Genomic DNA, 27,124 nt, shown 5'->3' with positions numbered 1-27,124 from the left:
TACAGTAGTGAGACAACCAAACCCTATGTGCGTTTGAGTTTCTTCTACTGAATCCAATTGAGTTAGAAAAACAATGACAATGAATTGGGCTCCATAGACTTTAATGCTTTATATAACTCCTAATAACTCATGAACTGTACATGTCATGATAACGAGCATAGGTACCATTGTTCACTGTGCAATACAGAGCATTTAGAAAAATTAATTGGGTTTGTACTGTTTACAATAGCAGATATATAAATACAGTTGATGTCTATTGGATTGTTTTTAAATCTTAATAACTCAAAGTATAAAAGTTGTCAATAGGAAAAGTCGTAGCACCCTTCTACAAAGACTCCCGCACAGTTTGACATATCCATCATCGTGGTAGAACATTCACTGTAGAAAGACATACAAACAAAAGAAAAGCGAAATTTCTAATAGTATCTCATTTCATATGCAAATGTATGAATATTTTAGGAAAATACCTCCATGAAAGGATGTAATTCATGACATTATATGTGGTGTACACTGATTTAGAGTGAGCGAAAAAGGCACAGAAGAAGTAAGCAGAAAAAAAAAATGCTGTTTGCAGCACTCGCAGCAAATAATTACAAGTCAAGACTGACCTACTGTCAAACATGTAAGAGACCAATACTGAGGCAAAGAGGCAGTTTATAGTCACATCTCTAGATTCATACACAAGCAAAAGATCCTGGCATAGTACCAGAAAAAATATTATTTAGTTACAGTTGTGCTATCACGATGACTCTGTAACGTTAATGCAGGGGAAAAAAGGTCAGAAGGTCCTTAGCTTTCATCGTGATCTTTTCCTTGCTAATGTGCCATTTTAGCCTTTTAAAAAGCTGAACATGTGTCCAATGGAAGATTTGAGCAGAACAAGTTTCTACTGTGTGCACAAAGGGATTAGAGAGTTACTGAAGATGCTTGTATGCAGCCCCACAAGCGGCGTAAGGCCGAGTCACACTCCTTACAACCTTCAGTGGGGTAATAAGGGGAGCATTGGGGGGGGTTCAACTGCTGGTGTCTGCTAACTGCTGCTGGTTAAGGGCTGAGAGGAGTCAGGAGTCTTCTCGTGTAGATCATGCTGTGGGTTTATCATTACAGGAAGTGCTGATATGGCCAGAGGTGCTGGGAGCACTGGGGTTGGGGCGTCTCCTCTTCTACTCCGGCTGTGGTGCTGGTGTCTCATTGGCGTTGTTGTCGGTGATCTTGTTTTCCAGCTCGTCGTCAGACAAAAGATCCAGGGAGGTTCCTTCTACCTGCAGCTGACGTCTGCCTGAGCGACTGGAGGAGAAGCTGATGGGGCCACCACGCCTGCAGGAGGTGTTAAGGTAGGACAAACAGTCCCGGATTTATTGAGACTAAATACTAACAGTTGATATACAATGCCTCCTTTCATGTTTTAACATGGAACCAAGGTCGATTCAATTAACGAGGAAAAAATTTATTTTAATGTAAAAACAGATCTATACATAGTAATCGAAATTAAAACTATAAAATGTAAAAACAAGTAATAATACAAGTAAATGGAGACCACCTGAGTGCAGGGAATGTGGTATAAATACACTTGTATCTGGAAGGTGAATCAATCTCCTGACCAATCTACACAATGAAGACAGAAGAATATTCCAGGCAGCAGCTGTTGTAGGTGCAGTCTCTGCCATCATGGATGTGCCACATTCCTTTCATTGCTTAAAGATGGATTTAATTGTACTCCAAAAAAATATTCAGTGACTTGGAAATTACCTTTCCAGAGTTGATTGGCGTGTTCTTTTGACTTCATGGTGTAGATTTTGGCCAGGATACTGATTCAGCAGTAATTAGACCTGTACAGCAGCTCTGCCATGAATTTTATGCTACAAGTTTATAATTTCACATATTTTAAGTTGAGACTGTCAGAAAGGTGATAATTCGACTGTGTTTATTAGTGAGTGCATTGTAAGAAGAGTTGGTTCTAATGTTTTGGCCCCTCATTCTGGCCAATACATTAGAACCAACTCTTCTTACAATGCACTCACTAATAAACAGTCGAATGATGACCTTTATGAGAACTATAACCTTGTAAATGTAAAAGATCATGGCAGAGCATTAGATTGTACTGGTGGTCAGTGAGTGTAGGTTCAACCATTTGTATGTAAGTAATACGCAGACTGAATATTTGCCGTTTCTACTCTATATTTTATTAACTCAGACATTTTTCAGTGTGACACAAGTAGGTTTGAAAATAATTACTGACATGATGAATTTAGCAGACAAGATTCTTTGAGCCACTCATGCTCTTTGTTGTCGTTAGAGCTCAGGTAGAAAATGTTGCATAATCCCAGATACAAAATGTCTTCCTGCAGTTACACTTTTGTCTCACTGATCAGGCACAACATTATAAATATATATATATATATATATATATATGCAATTTAATCCAATCCACTTTTAAGGACTAAAACTGTCAGAAAGGTGTCGATTCTATTATGCAGCAGAGGTGGTTCTACCGTTTTGGCCCCCTCATTCATTTTAAATAGGGAGGCCAAAACATTAGAACCAACTCTTCTTACAATGCACTTAGAATTATCACCTTTCTGACAGTTTAAAGCTAAGAACGTGCACAGGTTGTCATGTTATAGCAGGACAGACCTTCTACACCCTCTGTTAGCTAATGTCGACTAGCATAAACTCAAAGTCACTCCATGTATACACCTAACCCTAAAAAGAAATGTGATAAAGCTAATGAATGTTTTTTTTCTAGAAAACACTATGGGATCATTATAAAATTATTAAATGTATAATCTACTGAGTTTTGCAACTTGGAATTCAAGTGTGCAGTGGACTCTGCTTTAAATCCAAACTAGCTTTTCCTTCCAACACAGTGGTGTAAACATGGAGGACTCAGTGAAAACCTGGCTGCACCATACCTGAGGCGGTTCTTGAGTGTGTGGACCTCCCGGCTCAGACCCTCACTGGCCTCAGTGGCATCGTCCAGTTCTCTCTGCAGTTTTCTGCGTGAAGCGTTGGCCCTTGTGGCCTCCTCCTCAGCCTCCTCCAGCTGACGCTTCAGCTGCTTCATACGAGAGTTGGTCTTTTCCACCTTCACACAGAAAAAACACACATTTAAAGAAACCTAAAATATCCTAAAAGGCTAAATTATCCGTGGTGAGTCTCAGCAGTGACAGACATACTTGTTCTTTAAACTGGTCAGCATGGCGACGCTCATCCTCCACCTGCATGCACACTTCTTTGAGTTTCTTCTCAGTTCGTCTCACAGTCTTGTTGGCTGCTGCTCGCTCCCTTTGAAGGAGAAAGTTAGAGGAAGACATAACTGTATGAGCCTCAGTCCTCATTTATGGCTGCTGCACTGGCTAATCACAGAAAACACTGTGCTCACTTTGCTTCCTGCTCCAGCTGTTCCTCCAGCTGTACTATCTTGGCCTCCAGGGCAGTGATGGAGGCCTTGAACCTGTTTTTCACAGAACCCTCCAGCTCGCCCAGTTTGGCCCGTAGGTCCTTGTTTTGACGCTCCAGTTGCTGGCGAGCGTTTTCGCTCTTCTGGGCTGTGCTGCGCTCTGCACTCAGCTCCGTAGTCAGGGTGTCAACCTAAGGGGATAGATGTGGGTTAAATTTGCAAGTGGTTAGATCTCCAGGGGCAGTTTTAATTAACTTGCTGGGAGCAACAAAAGCTTATCAGGAAAACAGCTTTTAGAAGATCTTAAAATTACATTGGTGAACAGGAGAAATGACTGAAAGAGGCCCTAGAACACAGGGTCAAGCTTTGATGAAGGCTGTACATGGGAGACAACAAAGCAAACTGGTAGACTTGAAAAACCTATGCCAGGGCAAAGCGAGGACTTAAAGGGATGCAGAGTTTTGGAACTGTAATTTACAAATGAATTTCAATGTCACAGAATGTAATATTAGTCAATAAAGGTTTGCATTGTAATTGTGTAATTCTCGGCTTTTCCAGTATCAAACGGTACCTGCATGGTTGTCTTTCTGAAGCGGTCGTTTAGCAGCTCCATGTTACCCTGCTCCTCCTCCAGCTCCTCCTCCAGCTGAGTGATGCGAGCCTCCAGCCTCCTCTTCTCATCCATCAGAGCCGACCTGAGACACAAAGAGAGGTACCCGGTTAAAATATCATCTCTGTCTGTAGACGGTGACGATCAGGTGATTCGAAAATTAATGTTTGAACGTGGTCAAAGGTTTTTTGGGCCCTACGTCAAACTGTGAAATGATGACATTATACATTTATAAGGTCTTTTTAGTGTTGGAGATAATGTTTTCAGTAAAGGTTATTAGAACTGATTGGTAGAATTATTGGTAAACAGGCAGCACCGTGTCTCATGGATGTATACACCAGTGTTTGGGGACTTAAATACATCAGCAACAGCAGAGAGCAATTATTTGTAGACACGTCCTCCCTTATTCTATGAACATTAATTATTGACCTAATTTATAAATTTCTGACGGTATTTGAAGAACTGCATGGTAATTATTTAAAGATTGATTGGATTGTACTTTTTTTTAAAAAATTACTGTTGTTGATATTTATGTATTTTTTTGTCCTTTATTTCAAGAACCAAGGGGATTATTCATTTGTATATTGAAGTATTATAAAAGTTTCTTTTGAACAATAAAAATAAAAAGACTTTCTGTACCAAAAAGCAAGCTGATGGTTTCCCATAAAAAGCGAGTACAACAAAGTTCAAAGAAAAGCTTCCTGGTGCTCTAAGGAGGGTGAGAGACCTCTGAGATCATCATTCGACAGATGTGGGTGGTGAGTAACTTACTTCCCAGAGGTGCTGTTTGAGATCTCATCTTGCAGCTCGTCCCGTTCCTGCTCCGCATGGCGTCTGCCCCTCTCAGATGCTGCCAAATCCTACACCGGAAGACCAAAGCATTTTATCAAACAAAAAAACCCCGTCACAACTGGTCTGAACACCACCCCGTTTTTCCGCTGTTCTGTACCTCATGTAGCTGCACAATCTCAGCCTCCAGACTCTTGAGTTTCTTCTCATTTTCCTTGGACAAGGCAAAAATATCATCTCTGGAGGCTCGGGTGTCTTCCAGCTCCCTCTGATAATCCTTCATTTGGGCCTGTGTAGATGACATATTACTGAAAATGGCTGCTTGCTGAGGGACGGTATGAATGGAGAGTAAAGTTATAGGCTGATTTATGCACATTTCTCAAATCTGTACCTGTAACTTGCGCAGCTGTTTGATGGCTTCATCTCGAGCCTTGTTGGCTCCTTCTATGTGACCCTCTATATCCTTCAAATCCATCTCCAGTTTCTTCTTAGCAGCTACAGCCAGACCTCTCTGCTTCCGCTCATCCTCCAGCTCTGCCTCCATCTCCCGCACCTGGAAGGCAGCAGAAGCCATTAGCATGTTGGATTAAAGTGCTGTTAAACTGTCATTATCCAGTGTTAGTCTGCACCTGCTTGACCAGTGCTCTCTTCTTCTCGTCGTTCTGGTCGTCCCGACCCTGAAGGTCTCTCTCATACTGGGCCTTCATGGCCTGCATGTTGACCTCCAGACGCAGCTTGGCATCTTCTGTGGCCTGCAGCTCGTCCTCCAGCTCCTCCAGCTGAGTCTTCATCTCCTCCAGCTGCTGCTCTAGAGTCCGCTTGGACTTCTCCAGCTCATGGACCTGACAGATCAGGATCAAATTGCATTTGCTTTTCGCATCCTGACAGATCAAATTCAGTGTGCTTCATTTGTCCTGAAACTCACATTCTTGCCCACATCATCCTTTGAGCTCATCAAATCTTCCATTTCCGCACGGAGCTGCTTGTTAACCCTCTCTAGCTCCTCTTTGGCCTCCAGGGCCTCGTCCAGGGCTCTGGTCATGGACAGAGCTTTGGTCTCCTTCTCTCGGGCCTCAGCTTCAGCGCGGTCACGTTCTTCGGCGTAACGAGCAGAGATGCTCTTCTCCTCAGCCAACATCTACAAGAAGATGTGAGATATCAAAATGTGATTTGTGACCGTGAAAGCTCTTCATCTTAACTGTAAACAAGAAAATATAATTGAGGTATTTAAAAATGTTTGGGATGAAGAACCATATCTGTGAAAACATATTTGAAAAATGCAGTGTTTCGTTTCCAAAAGAAAATGCTTTCTCACCTGGTCAAACTTCTTCTGCTTCTTCTCCAAATTGGAGACAATTTGTCTCTGGTGGTCCAGGTCCACAGTCAGATCATCCAGCTCCTGCTGCAAGCGAGTTTTTGTCTTCTCCATCTTTTCAAAGGCGATGGTCTTCTCTTCCAGCCGCTGGCTGGCCAGCTCCAGGTCCTTCGCCTGTTTCTTCTTTGTCTCCTCCAGGTTCTCAATTGTTCCAACATCATCCTCCAGCTTCTTTTTACTCTCAGACAGCTTCCAACAAATAACACAAAATAATTAATCAATACATAACAACAATATAAGACAAAATACTGCTTCCTACTCCAGAAACCATATATCCTACCTGACCTTGTAGGGTCAAAATCTGCTTCTCGAGGTTCTTGCGTGCCTCCTCATCCTCCTCCTGCTGCTCTTGGAGAGTGTTTTTCTCCTCCTCCAGCTGGCGTATACGACCGCTGAGGTTTAGTTTCTGACGCGTCTCCTCCTGGAGCACCTCCTAAATATTTAGGGAAAAATGTGTCCAGCTATTTTAGCAAAAAACACGAGTTAAATTCAGTGGTGAAGGTTGATGTTCCAAGATGCTGTACTTCACCTGAGTGTCCTGTAGCTGACTCTCTAGTCCGGCAAAATCTTTGGCCATCTTGATGCCCTTCCTCTCTGCATCTTCCAGCATGGCAGACACATTGTCCAACTCAGTCTGCATGGAGAAGTGAAAAGAAAAAGTAATATATGACACATTTGTCAAATCAAAAAAGAAAGAAACATGCTTGTATTAGATTGAGATACTTGGGAAAATATCGTTTTTCTGTCAGGGCTGGAACTTTCAGGAAATACATCACTTATATAAAGCATTTTAGATATTTGTGCAGAAAAAAAGAAAAAAGACAAAACAAGCTATGGATCTTGACTGACTCCACCGTATCAAAGCAAACATGCCTGCATCTACACTCACCTGCAGTTTGTGTGTGCGTTCGGCCAGTTCCCCCTTGGCCTTCTCTCCCTCAGTGACCCTGGCCATGAACTCCTGCAGCTGAGCCTCCAGTTTCTTCCTCTTGTGCTCGGACTCTGCCTTTGCCTGCTGGAGGCTCTTGACCTCACAGGCCAGCTCCTTGTTAGCGGTCTCCTGGCTCTGCTTGGTCTTTTCCAGGTTAGCCTTGAACTAGTCACAACACACAGCCAACATTAGTGTTGTCAGGTGACGTTTGCTCTGGACTTAATATAAAGCTTTGATATGTTAGAGTATGTTCACATTACAGCTGAAATGGACCAAATTCCACGACTCTGATCTTAGTTTTTCATTGACGTACAAACAAACCAAATCAGGTTTTTCATTTCTCATCTGGTCAACTTTCATATGTGGTCTGAGATCCTCCTCACATCCAGCCTGCGGCTTTTCTTAAGGTCTCACCTCTCTGCACATCGACAGTGTTATTTATTTAAACCATATGAGTAGGTTTTTTTGTTCAAGCCAAAATCAAATGAACGTATTGTAAATAAGCAGTTTGGGAGGAAATTGTAACTATGTTACTGTTGTTATTTTTCTGCTTCCGCAGTGTTTGAAATGTGGCCGGAAACAGGTCAGTTACAAAAATGATGGTGAACCACCAACATGTAAAAAGAAGAGGATTCAGCATTAATGGCTGTAATGTGAACATAAGCCTATAACTGTGTCAGGGAATGTTACCCTCTTGGCCTGCTCCAGCTGCTCAGACAGTTCCTCCAGTACTGTGGCGTGCCTCTGGCGCATCTCCTGGATCTGAGCCTCGTGGTTTTTCGTCTCCTCATCGATGGCTTTTTTCAGCTCTGCTACCTCCTGCTCACGCTTGGTCCTACAGAGATGATGGAAAAAGTAAAGTCTTAACTGGATAACAATAATATAATCTATCCAAATGTGCCACCGTCGGACATGAAAGTAAGTGAGAATAAAATGAAGAAGACCTAAGCTCCTGCTGGGCAGCAGTTGTATCAAGGGTGTCCTCCAGTTCAGTCTTCAGGGCCTCAAGCTCCTCACTCAAGTCCCTCTTGAGTTTCTCAGCTTTGTTCCTGGCCTGTTTCTCTGACTCGAGATCCTCCTGCAGCTCAGACAACTGGGCCTGCAGCTCCCTCAACTGCTTGAGAGCGTTGTTCTTCTGGCCAATCTCTTCCTCACCTCTGTCAAACATCGGGAACATTGAAGAAGCTTCAACAAAACCTCAGAATGAAAGAGACTGGAAAAGCATAACGTAACAAATGTGTCCAAAAGCCTCATGAATTATGTCTTGTTAATTATTTGGTGCTAGAATAATTTGGTTTTGTTATCTCCTAAGTTAATATAAAAATATTGGTTAAAAATGAAAGCGTAAGCCCTTCAGATGTCCACTAGGTGGCAGCAGAGACTTTATTTACTTATTAGACTTAATTTAATTAAACGTTTGGGTAAAGCTGCTGATGTCTACAATTGTCTTTTGACAAACTGCCTTGATGGAGCCGGGCTCATAATAGCAGAGGTGGTAAATTTACTCACGTACTGTAATTTCCAGGTACTTGTGCTTTACAGGATTGTTTCCATTTTATTTATTTTCTCTTGTCTGGGATCATTTTGATCTTTTAACGTCAACTAAGGCAAATGTTTTTCTTCCCTGTTTTCAGTTCTGCTCAGTTTTCATTTTAGTTATGTTCAAATTCTGATCTGAAGAATTAAATTATTATTATTTTATTTGCAGGTAAAATGTGGATTCTGCTCCACAGAGCTGTCTTACATAAACAGGAGCACTTCATTAATGCCCCTCTACAAACTGTCCCTGATGTAAGACTTTTTTTTTCTAAAGTAGGAGAACTGGTCTCAAAGAGACAAAATCGCCTTGGCCCCAAATTGCTTCTCCTTCCTTCTTCTCTTTCCACATAAAAATGTGTAAAGCTGCCTTTTCCACTCACATACGTACAAAAGCACTTAGTTAAGCATTTAGTTAAATTGCACTTTAATTTCACATTTTTCTCTTATACTTGCTGGCAAAAAACGTGTGTGTACACGCATTTGACATATTATTAGTTTTAGTCATACTACTTAGATTATATTCAAACTTTACTATCGGCTGGTTATGGAAACAGAAGCATTCATCCACATGTCAGACGGGATGAAGTAATTCTAACTGACCTAAAACACGAACACAAATAACACACCACATTCTAATGCAGTATGTTCCAGCTCAGACTCTTGACATAATGATGGTGTGTTTGTTGCAGCATGAAGTGTGAGGACCACTGTGTGCAGCTATGTAGCACTTACCTCACACTGAGTCACATTATGAAGCAGAATCTCAGTGACTCAACTGTAAAACCCACATTTGGCTCAAATATAAAGTTATGTAATTTTATGCGTTGGTGAGCTGATTCCACTAGAACTGAACAGCTTTGTCTCCGCCTCTCTGGTGGTTTCAGTGTCCTCTACCTGGTCTGCATCACCTGCTGCTCCTCTTCCTTCTTGGTCAGCTGAACCTTTAGCTCCTCGATCTGTGCCTGCAGCTCAGTTATCTGGTCCTGGAAGTCGGACGTCTCCCCATCCAGCTTCCTCTTAGCCTTCTCCAGCTCTTGACGAGTTTTCTCCTCCTTCTTCAGTCTCTCTGAATTAGAAAAGAGAGGATACAACAATTACTTCTAAAAACTCTCTGTACTTTTCCCTGCATTCCGTATGTAAGGTAACTCCTTTACCCTCCAGGTCGACCATCATCATCTCCTGCTTGTTCTTAACCTTGCCCAGGTTCTTGGCCTTTTCTTCTTCTTCAGTTAGCATCGAGGTCATCTCATTTATTCGGTCCTCCATCAACTTCTTTTCCTAAAGTAGAGAAGGAAAGGAAGGAAGGAAGGAAATGAAGCAGATTAGCACACAGCTAACATCTATCCACGTCCTACTGTGCAAGAACACACAAAGACTGTTTCTTTTCAAACCCTCTCAGCTTGAATGGAGACACTCAAAGCCTTTTCTTCTCTCTCACCTTTTGGAACTTGGAGTTCTGGTCCTCTAGTAGCAAAATGTCCTCTTCGTACTTCTTCATTTTGGCCTCAGCTGTCACTTTCTCTAGCTGCAGCTTCTGCCTGGCCCCCTCCTCCTCATCCAACTGCTCTTCCAGGTCCTACACACAGATTTAATCAGAATAGCAAACGCAGTTAACAGACAAGTCATTTGAAATAGGAATCTTTTTAAACCAAATTGGAAAGATAGCACTTAGAGGCTGCATTAATAATTGCACATCACGTGAACCCACCTGGATATGGGACTGCATCTTCTTCTTCTCGTTCTGCAGGCCCTGGGTTCTCTCCTCTTCTTCCTCCAACCTGGACTCCAGGTCATGAAGGATCTCCTCCAACTCCTGCTTTTTGGAAGCCAGGCGAGCTCTCATCTCCTCAGCTTCTGCAAACAGCTCTGTTTCTGCCTGCAGCTGCTCGGCTAGGATGTTCTTCTCCTCCATTAGCTGCACATCAATAACATTAGGACAAATCCACTTTGCATACCAATCTGTTTATTATACACATGTATATGATATATGGTATTATTATTCTAGGATTCTGCTGTGATAACTGACCTGTTGGTGATTCCTCTTCATCTCTATCAGCTCTCCCTCTACCTTGGTCTGCTTCTCCTTCACTTTGACCAGCTCCTCATCTTTAGCCTGCATCTCCTCCTCCTGCCTGGTCACCTGCAGCAGAGGCTTTACCTGCAAATGCAGATTGACAGATTATACTATGATAATCTCACACCATTTAAAAAGGGAATAGTGCTGAATAACAGATTGCTGAACAAACAACCTTGACAGTTCACATATTTGATATTTGCACATGTACACACCTTGGTGAAGAGTCTCCACCACTGCCAGTGACGCAGTTTCAAGTAAGCAGCACAGTTTCTCTGCAGAACCTTCAGAGCACTGAGCTGCTGCTGCTTCTTAGCAAAGGCTCTAAAGCATCATGACAACAGGAGAAGAGAACCAAGACTGAACGAAACAACACTAAAAGATCTGTGTGATCTACTATAAAGAACTTAATCTGCTGCAAATTGGAGGCTTAAATGCAGCAGCAGCAGTGGGGAAACACTTACTTGCGTGCAAGGTATCCCCGACACACAGCCTGAAAGTAAATGATGATGTCCGTAATCTTCAGGTCCCTCTCTTCTTCTAGGTGGGCCAAGACTCCAGCTCTGAAGAAGATTTTACTCTGACCAATTCGGAACAGGTTGCCATCCAGTTCCAGGGCTCGAATCTATTAAAAAGAGACAGTAATAGTGTCAAGAGGGCGTTGAGACACCCCTGATTAGTACCTGTCGATCTAGCACGAATTACGTGGAAGAACAAGGTCTTAATCATTTCGAAAACCTATTTGATATTTAAAAATTCTCGATTTATTAACATTCTTCTTAAAACTTGTTTTAAATTTTTTCATGCACTTTTCTTATAATTGTGACAATGGGAAAATAAATCAATCCCTCCAATATGGTACAGACCTTTATTTTCAGGAGGCTTAAAATTTGATTTGGTGACAGCTTTTCTAAAGAGACTGTTTTCATTATGTTTTAAATTGCAGGATCATGCAGAACTCACAGAGGATCAGTTGAATAATTGTTGTGATCGTGACATTGCATATTCATGGAAGGTAAATGAAGACCTTTGTTACAAATGTGGGACAGACAAAGGTCCAAGTCCTTACCATCCTCTCGCAGGCCTGCTTGCCGTCCATGAAACCCTTGGGAATGGCGTTAGGAGTGAGGATCTCATACCTGAATACAGCAGAGCGGACATGGAGGTTATTGAGGTTTATATTCTAGAATAAATACGAAAGGAGCCAGTTGAGGGGGTTTGAGCATCTCATCAAGACGCCCCCTGGGAGCTCCTCACTGGAGGTCTATTCGACATGGCCAGCTGGTAGGAGACCCCAGCTGGGGATTATGTCATATCTGGCCTGGAAAGGCGTTAAGATACAAATGAAGGAGCTCAGAAAGTTGGCTGTCAGGGAATGGATGATCCATATTGCCCGACTGAACCTGTTGCCATGGCAACCGGTCCAACTTCACTGCTCTGCAGCAGCATACTTACTGCTTAGTTTATTAGAGCCATTTATCAGGTCATACGAAGTGGAATCAATGTTTTACACATTTCTGTAAAAACGATCAATGTTCAATCAATAATGTTCAAAATGATGTTCAGCTAAACATATATTAGGTTTTATGTTAAATTCACTCTAAATGACATCACCTCTGCCTGAACTCCTGAAAAACTATACGGTTGGGGAAACCCTGTCTGCAGATACGGATCCCCTCCAGTACACCGTTACACCTCAGCTGGTCCAGAACCAGGTGGGGGTCAAGTTTACCAGCCTAGGTGAAAAAGAGAAGGAGAATAAGAAGTCTTCGACAAATCTGAACTTTAGTGGAACAGTTCTCAGTCTAGTCCAGCTGGTACTCAGGGTAGACATGACAGTCTTGAGGCTCACCCTTTTTTCGTGGTTGGGGATGATGCAACGAACAAAGTTGGGGTTGGTGTTCCTCAGTGTGGCCATCAGCTTGGAGAGCTGCTCCTTGTAGAGCTGCCCCACGGTACGGAACATGCCCTTCTTGGTCTTGTAGGCGGCACCAAAAGCCGTTTCGTTCATGCCAGCAACCTGGTCCAGACCCACAATCCGGTCGACTGATGAAAAAGGAAATACAAGGATAATGGAGGGAAACATACTGTAGATGTTTGAGAACCAAAGTGCTGTTGTAGTCATATGAGTGTAGAAACAAGAAAAAGCAATGAATTGACTTTTAAAGGGCAACTTCACCCATTTGCAACTTGCTTTCTCCTTTAATTTAGGGTGTAAATGTGCATTAATGCTTTGAAACCTCCCTCTGACTTCTGTGCTTCTAGCTGAAAAACTCCTCCAGATGACATCACCCAAAGGAGTTTTTCATCATTAGGAGTTCATATAATGTCCTCTGGGGGAGCCCTGGAAAGCAGGTTGACCATGACTAAAAACTCCACAGTGTGAGCAACAACACAACATAATCTGAACTGAAGGTTCCTCCAAGTGATGTCATCTGGAGGCATTTTTCAGCTAGAAGTAGAGAAGTTTTTTTTACAATAGGGAATTTAGAGGGAAGTTTAATGACATTCATTTACATGTACTACTCCAAGTAGAACCATAAGAAGCAAGTTCAAAATCAGTAAAGCATCATTTAAGTGTTTACATTAAAAGAGAATATAACCAGGAAATTTAACTGCTAAAAGTTGGGAGGGTTTGTTTTTGTTGTGATAAAATATACAGACATACTGAGGGGTCACAACAGCTGTGACCAGAGACCATCAGCTGTTGGACTGTAGGGAACATAAGGGGGGGGGGGCAACATTTCGCAAACACAGACAGCTGAGTTCTCTCCATCATCCCACTGCTCAACAGACTTTTAGTCTAAAAGTAAGATCTACACGATTGGCCCCAAATAGCAGTAAAGTTCTTTTTACAGCCAAGGCCATAAAACGAACCTTTCAATATCAACCACTGGATTAAATCTGAAAGAACTGTAACAAATTGAGGCTAATTGTGCTGTTGCTCTGATGTCACCCGAGTCATAAAGGCAGTGCACAAGCAAAATAAACATCTTCACATGACATAACATGAGGTGAAAACTATTAAGCCATGTCAGCAGTATTTACAGCTGCAGTGCTGTGCGGCATCACTCCAGCTAAATCTCAACAGTAGAACACTACTGTCACAGAATGTAATTAAAACTAACCAACTCCAACTAAAAGGAATTAAATTGGAGTTTTACCTGCTACGTCGTCATAGCACCGATAAATCAAAGCTACAATACATATCTATATTTACAACCCCAGTTCCAAAAGAGTTGGCACGATGTGTAAAAAGTAAAAAAAACTAAACAAAAAAAACAGAATGCAATGATTTGCAGATCTCATCAAACCATATTTTGTTCACAATAGAACATGAACAACGTAACAGATGTTGAAACTGAAACATTTTAACATTTCTTCGAACTTTTTGGGAATTGGGTTTGTAAATACAGACTAAGATAAGACCTATAAAATATTATATTACAAATAGAAGATTTTGCATAATCATTCCCTATTGTTGGAACACTTTGAATGGCAGAAGGTTAAAAGCATAAATGAATGAATTTGTTATTATTATTAGCAGATTGAAATATGATAAACATACAGCCATGCAAAGCCGGAGTGGCGCATGTAGAGCGATGCACAGTGCAGCCATGACAGGAAGGGACCAGTGGAACACAAGTGTTACTATCATTCACCTGGAGCTTCATGGAGCCCAGACACATTGTCATAGAAAGAGGCTCTTTGAAACGTCTGAATGTCTACAGCAACAGAGACACACATAGAGGAAGAAGACAGGAGAGTGAGAGGGAAAAAGAGGAAGCAAACACGCATATACACCGTCTGCAACCACCATACAAACTTCCACAAGCCGTGAGTAGCTGTTAAAAAGAGGACTGACGTACAGTACGTGCGTATTATTAAAGCCTTGTTACAGTTAAAGCAGGTGTTAGCTCATCATAGCTGGTCGTTGTTTGGTAACATCTGTTTGACCAGCCTGCAATTCCACAAAACAACGAATTTTACATCGAAATAATAATCATTAGGTCACGGTTTCCATCCGACTGCAACATCGATGGTGCATCTGCTGGGGGTGAAAATGGAGGATCAGACAATGAGGTGTCCTGGCTGTTTACCCGACCTCCTGCTTTTGCTCCCATCGCACATTAGAGAAACTGACGCACATGTATTAAGTTATTAAGTAAATTGAATAGAATCAATGAAGCAATTCTTCTTTTCATCAAATGCAACATTCATTGAGTTACAATTGTTATGGAACCCCCCCAACCCAACCCCAACCCCTCCCCCCCCATACTGTGTAACATCCTTCTGGAGTGATTCAATCTCATACAGCTGATAAAACTGTTTAAAGACTCACCATCTTTCCAGAGCTCAGCCACAAACTTGTCGGTTGACTGGTGCAGCAGCGTGGCCACGTTGTCATTCAGAGGATCCATGTTCTTCATGAGCCATTCATCAGCTTTATAGTCCACCTGAGGAAACAAGCAGTACAGTAATTCCTCTGTACGCTGCAAATGTTCTCTCCCCAGAAAATATCAAATGGTATTTTTTTTTAATTCATTAAACTTTTGCACCAATATAATTTTCAGTCCTTGACCATTTTTTGTTACTACTGATGATGAAGGACAATTTGTCCTAGCTTAACATTGATCTAAAAAAAAAAAATCATAAATAATGACTTACTTTTGCCATTTCTAATTAAGGGGATGCAAACTTTTGCACCCAGCTGTAAGGTCAACACTGATCACACACCTCTGTTATAATGTGGAAAATAGTGAAAAAGCAGAACAACATTGTCCCTTTTCATTCATACACTCTTTACTTTCTTTGCTGTTGTAAGTTAAACCTGTAAAAATAATCAGTGCTGCTGCTGAGTGTGCAGCACGTCCTATGTGACCGTTAGATCTGGACCTGCGTGTCTCAGAGTAGGAAAACAGTCCTAGCTGGCCACAATTTCTCTGTGACACATTTTTGGTGCCACTTTTAAGACCAGTAGTTTATCACCATTCCCGACTTATGAAATCACTTATTTCTCCACCGGAGCGTAGAGGAGCTCAGTGGTGTCATAAGCAGTTAGGAGTTGTCAGGAGATGTGGCGCTGACACTTAATGACACCGAGCTTGTTAAGAGATAAGTATTTGGACCATTATGGAGAAGTTTCTGGGAGAACGCCTATGCAGGATGTAACTGCTGACTCACCAGTGAGAACACGTGGTGTTGCCATAGAAACTAAGGCCAGAACAATTTTATGTTTTGTTACAGTGGACAATTTCAGCTTTAATAAATCAAACCTTTATCACATTTACGACTCTTACAGCTTCACAGATAATGAACGGATTCATTTAAAATGGGGGGATTGTCCAGGATTTGACTTCTTGCACTAAACAAATTACATGCACACCTGGCAAGAACCAATGAGGAGGCTTATGTGAACTGAAAACTTCTTCATGGGATGTGATCTATTCCAAAGTCTGCTTCCTTTTATTTTGAACTGGCAACCCATTTACCCACTACCTAACCGTGCAATGAATATTATGCTGATGAAAAATGTTTCTACCATTTCAAAATAAAGGGAGGAAAAAAACTGTCACACCAACCTGTATGTGATACGGAGAAAATATGATGAAGAGTCACACTGCAAAGTCACATGACGTCTTCACTTGCCAGTAACTTCACACCATACTACAAAGCTACAATTGACATGAGGCCGTCTTCTAATTTTCTGCCTATGCTTCTTCCTACAGCAAAGGGCCACTGACTTCATAGTTTTAGTTTTCCTAAGTACTAGTACTGATCATGTTGAAATTCCGAGTAGTACGGTGGTTTTCCAAACGCCGTTCCCTAGTTTTCTAAAATGGTGACGGTGCTTGTTGGGTTCCACATCAACCATCCGGTACCTGCACTAGGGTTTATACAGCGTTTTTACTAGCTGCACTAATACCTGTCAGTTTTTATTTGATGAGATTAGTCTCTGTAACATGATTCCGACTTATGCTTGTGTATATTAATATCGAACATACTGTGAAGAGTCCTGTATGGGAAACATGTTATCTCAGCAACCTGAGATGAGGTATGTAAGCTCTCCATGTGGGATTCATCAGAATCCTGGAAAAGCAAACTCACTGTTTGTCCTTAATGTCTTCTTCAATATCACTTGGTCATGCAGAATTTATTTGATGACGTTCAAATTCATTCCTGGCTCCGGTTTGGAATATTGGATGCTTATTATCTGTCTGAATCTGAGGTTTATACTTGTTTGTCATGACAGGGCTCAGGTCCAGGACTGATGCTTTTCACAGTGTTTTCTTCTACACAAGTGCAAGAGAAGGAAATTGAGACAGGTAAAGCTAATTAAACAATCACTTTAGGGCTGATATCAGCTTTCATGCTACGACTGACAGGCTCCCTCTCTGGAAAGTAGTGAAGTGTCGTGTTGCTATGGCACATGTTGGACCGTCACACAGAGGTGAAAGTTGAAAACTTCCATTATGTAACCACCAGGCACCAAAGACTCCGTCTCACACCAATGTGAACCAGATGTGGGTTTCCTACAGAATCAGTACAACAACTGGGCTATTGTTTTCAGGCAATGGCCTGGTTAACTGCCCCACTGGAGGAGCAAAGTCTGAGGCTATAAAACAGGCCAGAAACACATCAATCTGAGGCTATAAAAGGGACATGAATAATGGTTTTAAAAGTACATTTTGCATTTTTTTGTTGTAAAATATTTTCTTCTAAGAGCAGTAGCATGCGAAAGTAATAAGTCCCAACAGCTACCATTCCCCCGACACCGTCTCACGTTCAGAAATACGTACCCTCCCTGCGTAGTGAATAATGCAGAAGTCAGCTTTGTCCTTGAGCTGACGTGGCTTCTGAAACTTGGTGTGTGTGCCCTGCTCCTGCAGCACCTTGTCTACAAAGGTCTTGTCAGTGGCCTTGGGAAACCAGCACTCCTCGTCCAGCAGAGCGAGAATACCCGGGGGGTTCGTCTGGAAGGACAACGTTCAATAAATGCAAATATTCCTGTACACCGATACACACACACACACACACCCATAAACAGACAAGTGATACAGACCGGCCTCTCGATGAGGTCGATGCAGGGCTGCAGGTCGAGGCCAAAGTCGATGAAGCTCCACTCGATGCCCTCCCTCTGGTATTCCTCCTGCTCCAGGATGAACATGGTGTGGTTGAAGAGCTGCTGCAGCTTCTCGTTGGTGTAGTTGATACATAGCTGCTCAAAGGAGTTCAACTAAAAGGAAGCACAAAGCATGTCAGTAACAAATACAATACAAAGATATATATATATTTTTCTTGGGGGGGGGGGGGGGCACCACAAACAGTCACCTCAAAGATCTCGAAGCCAGCTATGTCCAGGATGCCAATGAACGAGGCTCCCTGGCGTTTAGTCCTGTCCAGGGCCTTGTTGATGCGATGGACCAGCCAGCGGAACAGCCGCTCATACGTTGCCTTGGCCAAGGCTTCAACAGCAAAGTCGGCCTGAGGGAAAAACGAAGGAGCACAGGAGCAGTGAGAGGGTCCACGAAAGGCAAGATTAGGTTTTAGTTTGGAGGACAAACCATTAACAAGATGCTTCAAAAGGGTTTACAAATGTGAGGTGGCCTAAAACAGTGAGGTATCAAACCGCAAATACACTGTACAGCCACAAAATTATTCATATCCCTGTCAATTTTAGGGTGTTTTTAAACTGTCTAATTATACAGTAGCTGTTCACCCAACACATGGCACCTTTCAGGATGTGATAACAAAAAAATTACTACATTCAAATTTATTCATTTCCTCCCTTGTAATCGTGAAAACCATGAAAACTTACAACAAACTATGTTTTCTCACTCAGACGTATTAAAATAGCATGTTTCATGAATTTTTCAGCCCTGTATAAGTTGAAACGTCAGCCATTTTGGAATCAACAGAGAAGCAGTCATACCAAAAAACCCACAGGACAGTGAGGACTGGTGAACAAGGATTATTGATGTCCAAAAAGAATGAAAAGGATCGAAAAAAAAAAAAAAAAAAAAAACGCCAAGCAATTTAAAGTGCCAGTTTCAAGTATTGTCAAGAAATACAAAACGCTTAACACTGTGAAAACTCTCCAAACATGAAAAAAGAGCAGCATCCAAAGATTATCAAAGAAAACGTCAAGCAGTCAGCTGACAAGCTGGACTTGGGGGACAGTTGGACTTATCAACAGGACAACGACCCAAAACACATGGCCAAAGTGGTGGAGAAGTGGTTGCCAGACAATGATGTGAGGGTTTTGGAATCGCCTAGTCGACGTCCTGATATCAGTCCCACTGAGGGTTCTCAATGTCTGGGTGGAACTCAAGAAAAGGGTCCCAGCAAGCAGGACTTCCAACCTGGAGGCCGTCTACTGTAGGTAGAGCAGTCATCCAGCATCTCGCAGTTCAATCCCCAGCTCCTCCGCTCACAAGTGTCCTCGAACAAGACACTGAACCCCAACTTAGTTGCTCCCGGTGAGTGTTGGCCAGCTGCATAGCAGCTCCCCCATCAGTGTGTGTGAGTGTGTGTGTGTGTTTGAATAAGAAGCAGTGTAAAGCTCTTTGAGAGCCAATAGGTAGAAAAGCACTAAATAAGTGCAGAACATTTACCATTTACCATTCTAGCAATTTCTCCTTTGGGATTAATAAAACATTTCTGATTCTGATTACAAATAGAGGCTTTGCATTTTTTGTGCTGTTAAAAATGTTTGTTTAGGTTGTAATTCCACAAGAAATTGTGGATGGCTGACGGCTTCCTGACATTTTCTGTCCATGTTGTTTTTGGGCTGGAGAGCTTAGAATTGACAAATAATTTGGGGCTTAACTGTAGCAGCTGGAATTAAACATAATGTAAAATGGATCCTTACCTGTTCTTTGGTCTGAGCTTTCTGCACATAGTCTCGTCCCACTTTGATCCTTGGGGTAAGGATGGCTCTCGTGAACTCCATGACGTTCATCCCAAGCAGGTGGCAGAGCTTCTGTGCCGCTGGAAGAGCGAGAGAACAGGAAGCATTTGACTGAATGATGCCTCAGACTGAAAGCTGCGTTTTAACAATACAGTAAGCAGCTAAACCCAAATGCATATTAAGGCAGGAATGAAGACCCCAGATTTCAAGAATGGGAGCAGTAGCTTTAATGGCTTAAATTAAAGAGTTAAAACAGTCTAAACTGCAGGAGCCGACACAAGCCACAGTCTGATGCTTGTATCGTGTATCAAAGCACGTTTTTTCTCTTTTACTTTGACGATGGACGTTTACCTGTGTTCTCCGGCATAGAAGCCTGATCCGTGTTCCTCTCTTTCTTGAAGACAATGTTTCCAAACTGCAGAACTGCAGAAACTACCTTTAACATGCCTGAAAAGGAAAAAGCAATACTTGACTCATCTCCAGGGGCAGAAACGAGCGAGAGAAGAAGAGATGTTTGTGGTAATTAAAAGAAAAGCTGGATAAGACGATAACTGCTGCTCACAGACAATCTCTTCATGGGAGAAGCTCATGATGTGCATGGCCTCCATTGTCTCCTGGAAATTCTCCTTGTCCTGCTGACCAGGGATGGGAATGTTACCATTTGACAGGAAGCGGTAGTTGTTGAAGCCTTCGAGGAGCAGGTCCGCTGTAGTAGGAAAGCAAATCATTTTTAAAAGCCTACTAAAGAAGAATGACTTCTAATTCATCAAACCAGTGTCCAAACCACCTCAATCTGTCCTCTCTGACTTTATCTCCAACACATCTAACATGAGCTGTCCCTCTGATGTCCTCATTCCTGATCCTGTCCATCCTCGTCCCTCCCAAAGAGAACCTCAACATCTTCAGCTCTGCTACCTCCAGCTCTGCCTCCTGTCTTTTCTTCAGTGCCACTGTCTCTAAGCCGAACAACCTGTCTGGTCTCACCACCGTCTTGAACATCTGTCCTTTCATTCTCGCTGAAATACTACGTTCTTTTACGATAAAAATCTTGTACTGTACTTGTATATTGTTAATTAATGTTTGTATGTTTGTGTTTGATTTTATATTTGAACTCCTTGTATATATTATCTGTCAAATGAATAAATAGACAAAAATGTTCATTTCAGATGTTATTTAAATGGAAAGTTCAATAAACCTTCATATTTCGGGGATTTTGTTCTGGCCCAACGCATGTGATGTTGGTCCCTAATGTAACTTAAATTCCTGACGGTGAGAAAATGCCAGAGGTGGTAAGTGTACATTTACTCGAGCAGTGTAATTTAATACAATTTTTCGATAACGGTCACGAGTCTTTCTGTTTTACTCTACTACAGTTCAGAGGGTTCAGTTCAGACTCTTCACTGCACCATATTTATTTGACAGCTTTATTTACTAGTTATGGTTTGCAGATTTAGATTGTCAGTAAAAAAAAGTCAACCAATAAATGTTTTTGGAAGCATGAAGTCGCTGTCAGTACATTTACTGGCTTCAATCAGCTTCACCTTTACTTTTCGACACCAAGACTCTATAGTAATACTGCTATTTATTCCTAGTTTTTTTACTTTACTCAATGTTTTATTTGCCATAATGTTCCCCTTACTTAGGTTGTCAGACAAGTTTGAACTAGACTTATACTTCAACTGTTTAAAATACATTGTGTTCTTAGTGGATTCGGTACTTTTACACTTCAAAGTACTTTTAAGAGCATATAGTTACCGTACTCTGTCAACAGGAGTAGTGGCACCTCCACTTGTAGTGGGGTATTATTATTACTACTACTACTGGCAAGTACCTGCACTTTTACTTGAATTGTACTGTGTTCGTCAACCCTCTGTGGGAAATGCTCAGGTTACAGTTCACACGAATCCCCAGTAAAGACGTTGGGCGACTTGTTTCATTCACTAATGTCTAAACATCACCATGAAACAATGCACTAACAAGCTAAATTAGGAGTCAACAGGAGGGAACGATTTGTTCCTCCGGTGCTAATTCAGACCAGCTTTGTTTAACTTTGCTCCTCGCCTGAAGCCACGAGCACAAAGTGGGGAAGCTTGCTGTCTTCGTCTAACACATTTGGTCCTATAGCAGCCGTCAGACACTCACTTCGCAGATGCTCTCCAGCCCCCGCCAGCAGCCGGTAGAAAATGTGGAAGGTTCTCTCTTCTTTGGCCTGTCTGATGGCCCTCGACTTCTCCAGAAGGTCTGGGAGCAAACGTTAAGGACTTAAGAAGTGAATCTGTCACAGGTGATGTACTGCAAAATGGCTGAGATGAGAAGTTCGCACAGTGGAATCAAATGGAATTGTAATCGAATAATACATTTCTACAAGGAGGCTTATATGTTATTATTTTATACGAGCAGTGAGACGGTTGAGTAAAAACACACAATACTTTGGCCAAAGTGTTTGGCAGTTTAGTGGAATTTACAGATGAGGACTGGCATTTTTGTGGTTCAGCCACAGTGAGTCGAAGCCACTGCTCCGACTTCTAAACTAACTGCTTGTCCTTTACTTTAGCTGAATTTGTTGTGCTGCCTCACGAACAAGGATACACGTCTCAATATTGGCCCCAACAATGTATCCTGTGACGTCAAAATTGATTCTGATGAACTTCCCCTGCAGGAAACAAGATGCACATGTATGTTAGAAAGCAGCTGTTAACTGTGTCACAGTTTAATTAAAAACCCTATGACCTCAGTGTGTGTTTGCATTTGTCAGCTCTCCATTTCTTTCGCCTTTGGATACGGCTGTGTTTTAAATACCACCCTGTGGATTCTTTCAGATCACAGAAAAGCAGTGAAAAGAATTCAGGTTAACAGGTCCGAAAGAATCTCAGGCTGATCTATGGTTTCCTGAGTGTGTGTGTGTGTGTGTGTGTGTGTGTGTGTGTGTGTCCCCATCTGCAGACCAGTCTTCGCTTCTCTCGTCTGACTCAGCCAGTGATTCATGAGGTCAGCACACCACGAAGCTTGGCGTGAGAATTGTTCTGATTCCTAACTCATCACGCCATTAATAACAAAATATGAGAAGCATCAGTGCAGTTTATGATGCCAAAGCTAAGACAGCTTACTAATAATAGGGTAATCGTGAGGTAATATTTCAGACATAACAGAGTAATATAAAGATAATATTTTCCTAATAACAAGGTAATATGGTCAAGATTCTCATCAGAAAAATTAATGAGGTAATATTGTGCTAATTATTAAAGTATTAACCAGGTATTAGCTTGGTATATATACAATGACTGTATCTAGGTAATAGAGAACAAAACTCATGGGTAATAATGTGAAAACCCAACACCCAGAGTTGTAGTAATTACACCTGCTTATTGTTGTATAATAAGCATAAAACATAATAGGTTTGCATCAGAAATCGTCTTCTTTGGTGGTATTTCACAAAGCAGTGAGCAAAGTTTTGTCAGATTCACGATGTTTGTAGAATTTACAACCTGGAACAAAGCACTAATACTTGTACAGAGTTTCCCACCAGGAGCGTGGAGTTCGAGCAACATGGCTGCTGTGTGAATAGGATCTTTTCCTCTTGCAAACACATTTATATTAAGTACAAATAGGAAATTACACACAGCTTTGAGCAAACAACTAATTAAATCTCATGAATCAGGATCTTTTTTAACACAGAGACCTAAGTAATAGAGACAATACAAACTCCTTAAAACTCTTTAACAGTAATTATTGATATTACTAATTATGACACTGGCATTTTTATCTAGTTAGGATCTTGTTTTCTCCAGGTAGAAAGTCTTGATGTTATCGAGCTGCTAAACACAAAGGTAACTGCTGTAAACTCTCTTTTATTCCAGCTTCTGATAAACAAACCTGCTTAACAAATCTCTGGCCTATTTAAATGATTTATCATTCTCTTTTTTAAACATAGCTTGGGACCCTTTAGTGAATTGATATTTGTTGTTTCTGATTGTGAAAATGAGTGTTTTCAGTCAAGGTGATTTGAGTCTGTCCCCTTATTTCCCCTTATTTGAAGAACTGAGGCTGCTTTCTGTGTGTTTAGGTAGAAGAATGGGATATTTCCCCAGGTACATGATGAAGTACATAAAGTATATAAATATTGCAACCAGTGTGGAGTCTTTCAATGTTTTTGTTCAGTTGTCTTTTGTACCACCTCTGTACTGTACCAGCACGTATTAATACTTATTTCACTAAATCTGTTCAGAAACCTCCACAAAATGCCTCTTTCTATTTCAGATTGATCTATTTGGCCTTACAAACTCAACCTGTACACATGTTTAAAGTAAGAAAACCAGAAGAGCAAACTCACAAAGCGAGACGAGTTGTCATTTTTCACTGTCTTGGCGTTGCCAAAGGATTCAAGGATCGGGTTGGCTTGAAGAAGCTGCCGCTCCAACTCACCCTGCGGAGAAATACAGCGGCGATAATCAAACAGCCCAACAATTCCAATGACTGACACCATGCAGTGAATCGTTTTTCTGTCACTATTTATCACATTTTTCTGTTTCAGCCAATACACACATGCTGGCAAAGCAAAATGAAGTCTTTGTAACAGAGCAGCTAGAGGAGAATGTATCTGATCCCTCAGTCCATCAGCGGTTTATCGTGGCTCCATCGGCTTTACTCAAGGAAGCTGCAGCACAATGTAAACTTTGTTAAGAGAAGTCGACAACTTTAAGGGGCCAAGACAACCAAACAGTTTGACAGAGCTTGTGAAACCGCAGTGGCTCTACATAAAGAGCGTTTCAAAACATGGCCTACAGTTACAGACGGATTTGGGTTGATGAGTGACAGCTGCAAATTCCTAGGACTGTGATGATACAGCCTATGTCTGCAAAGACTGCATCACCATGGGGGTAATCACTGCTTCCTCTCACACCTCAGACTCTGGACTCCCTGTGATGCCAAGAGACCTCTCTAACTCCACTACACAGGACACAATCCTCTTCATCCAGGGCACTGGTGGTTCAGGAATAGCCTCCCCTGCTGGTGTTACCTCCTGCAGCAGAACACATCAGACTAGATACTCTGCCAGAGAGGGGACACAGATTCACCTCAGCTCCAATTTGCAGCTTGGTTCACTGGCCAGAGTTTGGCAAACGAAGCGCAGGACTACCTGAAGGCCTACAAGCAAGCTGGAAGGTGAATGGCACCTTAATACTCAGGATTTCAACCTACTGGCCGACTGTGTATGTGGAAATATGGTGAAATGAAAGATCTCACTGTCTTTGAAATTAATATAATGGACTTTTGAAGAAAACTCTTCTTGCGAAAGTTCTGAGAAGAAGTGGGCCAACGAAATGTTGAAAACAAATTTCCTTTTGAGATCATTTTCCAGCGTCTCTTGGCCCCATATGAAGCAATAACTCAACTCGATCGGTAAAACAATTGGAAACAACAAGGAAACAAGGTCCAAGGTTTTCTGACTCACCGAACTCTGCTGGAGGTTAATATACAAAGTTTCTCTCCGCTCAGAAATATGGGACAGACATGAAAATACAATGTGCCACAATATATAGAATTATTAAGATTTTGGGCATTTTGGTGCCAAATAAAAACTCCGCTGATGATTAACGAGGAAAATAACCTCCACCTCCACAGTTCCAGGCTCTGTTTAACACAGAAAAATCTAGAAACCAGTCCACAGGTCCCTGTATAACCACATGGGTAAACTGTATTTCTTAGTGAGAGAAAAATAACAGTATGGTTCCCCTGTGGTTTACCTCTTCTCCACTGCTCCATCTCCCCCCTTTTCTCCCCCAGTCCTGCTCCCACATTCCTCTGGCCTGTGCTCAGAGGCAGCTGTAATGCAGTGCAGAAGCAAAGCAGCAATAAGGAGGTCAGTATAGATGGGGAGTGAAGCTCCCAACCACTGAAACGCAGGATATTAGGAGCTATTCACCCAGAGTGTGTGCGTTTAAAGCTTCAGAGAAAACACAGCAACATCAGCGTCGGTTTGGGGAAATTCAAAGCAGAGAAGAGGTGAGCTAGAAAATAGGATGCGGTTGGAGATGGTGTAAATTCAGAACAGCACCAGCAGATCATCATTTGTGCTGTTTCTAGGATGAAACAGGTGAAAAAAATCTGAAAAAAAAAAGAAAAAAAAAAAGAAAGAAAGAAGCCTGCACTGCAATCATCTGTCATCGTCTTTAACTTTTGTTTTCGCTGTTATTCACTTCACTCACATGTCAAAGGCAAAAGCTTGAGGAAGGATGTTTAGTGCAGCTCTGGTCTGATTTTTACGTTGAAATTTTAATAAGAGGACTAATACAAACTGGACAAGTCTGCACAAAGTCAGTGGGACTTTTCAAAGTTTCATGTCTCTGCATAAATATGACCTCAAACCTGGTCAGATTTTCATGCCGCTTTTAAAGTCCAACTTGTTTGGGTTATGACACGTCTACAAACCTGTGTTGTCAACGTCAGACCTTAACGGTGAAGACCCAGGTTTGTCTCGGCTTATTGTCGTCCCATTGATACAAAGGAAATGATAAGATTTTTGCCACACGCTTTGGATAATTTGCCACTTTAAATAAGTGACTTGTTTTTCCTCGTTTGTGTAATTGGACTCGTTTGATGTAGTTTAGGACTTTAGAAAATCTCATCGTGTCATATTTATGCAGGAATAGAGACATTTCTGAAGAGTTCACAAACTTTCAAGGGCCAGCGCATCCTAGCACTTAGTAGCACGAACAGTATGATCTAACTTCTATTTGACTGATGGATTTCTAATAAAACATCTTAAATTCCAATTACTCTAATAAACTCAAACCAACTGACAAAACAGAGTATTTTATTATCATGAGCCTGCTGGTTTAATGTTAGATTCCCTGGGCTTCGAATAATCACGTGAGGAGACTGAGCCAGCACAAACAAATACCTCATAAAGAAAGAAGCTTAGATTAGTCCGTCAACATCATTACGGAAGCGGAAGAGATTTGGAGAGAGGGGCATGCACATGCACACCAACAACAACACGGACCACACACTCTTTTAGAAAAAGTCAGAGATACACTTGCCTGTAGCTTGAATGCTTTGGGCGATTCGGGCTGTTTGTTATAGATAAACAAATGCGAGTGTTAAAACCTGAAGCGTTCATGTCAGACACAAGCCACACGAAACACAACACCAGTACACAGTTTGCCAAGCACTGGTTACAGTCTCGCACAGTGACATGACATCAAGCAGGAGCAGTGACCAGTCACGTTACATTAACATCTAGCAGTTTGGCTGTGCAGTTATACAGAACATGAGTCTTTATCAGCAAACACAGTTTAGGTTTAACTGGAGTTCATGAAAGAAACCGTTTGGTGTTTTGGGAAAAAACACTTGTTCACTTTGAGGCTCGATATACTTGCTTTTTACCATATAGACAAGATCTACTTCACCGTGCTGCATTTTTCACATACTTTCCTGCGTACTTGTGTATAATAGGAGTATTTACAAGTATCAATCTCCCAGGGGGCAGAATGAG

The 27,124-nt window shown here is 41.7% G+C and overlaps 1 protein-coding gene and 1 long non-coding RNA gene across 8 annotated transcripts in view; one reads left to right on the top strand and one right to left on the bottom strand.

The window, feature by feature from the left end:
- Window positions 1-84: 84 nt before the first annotated feature.
- Window positions 85-27,124, bottom strand: part of LOC137099382 (myosin-10) — a 59,718-nt gene continuing 32,678 nt past the window's right edge. For 4 of the 7 annotated variants that reach the window (XM_067476136.1, XM_067476138.1, XM_067476139.1 and 1 more), the window contains exons 6-43: window positions 26,670-26,699; window positions 23,960-24,052; window positions 22,219-22,282; window positions 21,772-21,870; window positions 20,192-20,335; window positions 19,981-20,076; window positions 19,591-19,709; window positions 18,051-18,203; window positions 17,782-17,955; window positions 17,519-17,692; window positions 15,061-15,175; window positions 14,381-14,443; window positions 12,571-12,764; window positions 12,333-12,454; window positions 11,788-11,857; window positions 11,183-11,343; window positions 10,934-11,042; window positions 10,671-10,802; window positions 10,353-10,559; window positions 10,083-10,220; window positions 9,799-9,922; window positions 9,539-9,710; window positions 8,050-8,262; window positions 7,796-7,940; window positions 7,064-7,270; window positions 6,704-6,808; window positions 6,455-6,607; window positions 6,115-6,363; window positions 5,725-5,937; window positions 5,429-5,641; window positions 5,191-5,352; window positions 4,960-5,088; window positions 4,782-4,870; window positions 3,972-4,095; window positions 3,383-3,591; window positions 3,177-3,285; window positions 2,913-3,085; window positions 85-1,317 (exon numbers count right to left, since the gene is read on the bottom strand). In XM_067476136.1, the coding sequence (XP_067332237.1) occupies window positions 1,164-1,317; window positions 2,913-3,085; window positions 3,177-3,285; window positions 3,383-3,591; window positions 3,972-4,095; window positions 4,782-4,870; window positions 4,960-5,088; window positions 5,191-5,352; window positions 5,429-5,641; window positions 5,725-5,937; window positions 6,115-6,363; window positions 6,455-6,607; window positions 6,704-6,808; window positions 7,064-7,270; window positions 7,796-7,940; window positions 8,050-8,262; window positions 9,539-9,710; window positions 9,799-9,922; window positions 10,083-10,220; window positions 10,353-10,559; window positions 10,671-10,802; window positions 10,934-11,042; window positions 11,183-11,343; window positions 11,788-11,857; window positions 12,333-12,454; window positions 12,571-12,764; window positions 14,381-14,443; window positions 15,061-15,175; window positions 17,519-17,692; window positions 17,782-17,955; window positions 18,051-18,203; window positions 19,591-19,709; window positions 19,981-20,076; window positions 20,192-20,335; window positions 21,772-21,870; window positions 22,219-22,282; window positions 23,960-24,052; window positions 26,670-26,699 (5,400 nt within the window). In that variant the 3' untranslated portion in view covers window positions 85-1,163. The remainder of the gene's footprint in view (window positions 1,318-2,912; window positions 3,086-3,176; window positions 3,286-3,382; window positions 3,592-3,971; window positions 4,096-4,781; window positions 4,871-4,959; window positions 5,089-5,190; window positions 5,353-5,428; window positions 5,642-5,724; window positions 5,938-6,114; window positions 6,364-6,454; window positions 6,608-6,703; window positions 6,809-7,063; window positions 7,271-7,795; window positions 7,941-8,049; window positions 8,263-9,538; window positions 9,711-9,798; window positions 9,923-10,082; window positions 10,221-10,352; window positions 10,560-10,670; window positions 10,803-10,933; window positions 11,043-11,182; window positions 11,344-11,787; window positions 11,858-12,332; window positions 12,455-12,570; window positions 12,765-14,380; window positions 14,444-15,060; window positions 15,176-17,518; window positions 17,693-17,781; window positions 17,956-18,050; window positions 18,204-19,590; window positions 19,710-19,980; window positions 20,077-20,191; window positions 20,336-21,771; window positions 21,871-22,218; window positions 22,283-23,959; window positions 24,053-26,669; window positions 26,700-27,124) is intronic. The other 3 variants (XM_067476140.1, XM_067476141.1, XM_067476142.1) reach the window with 3 other exon arrangements.
- LOC137099385 (uncharacterized) lies at window positions 1,196-7,802 on the top strand. Its single transcript, XR_010910748.1, has 3 exons — window positions 1,196-1,334; window positions 3,959-4,112; window positions 7,665-7,802. It is a non-coding gene; the product is annotated as an uncharacterized lncRNA (long non-coding RNA).

This window comes from Channa argus, chromosome 15 (genome assembly GCF_033026475.1).
Source record: "Channa argus isolate prfri chromosome 15, Channa argus male v1.0, whole genome shotgun sequence".
In the NCBI taxonomy this organism is placed as follows: Eukaryota; Metazoa; Chordata; class Actinopteri; order Anabantiformes; family Channidae; genus Channa; species Channa argus.
This window is presented reverse-complemented; position numbering and strand designations above follow the sequence as displayed.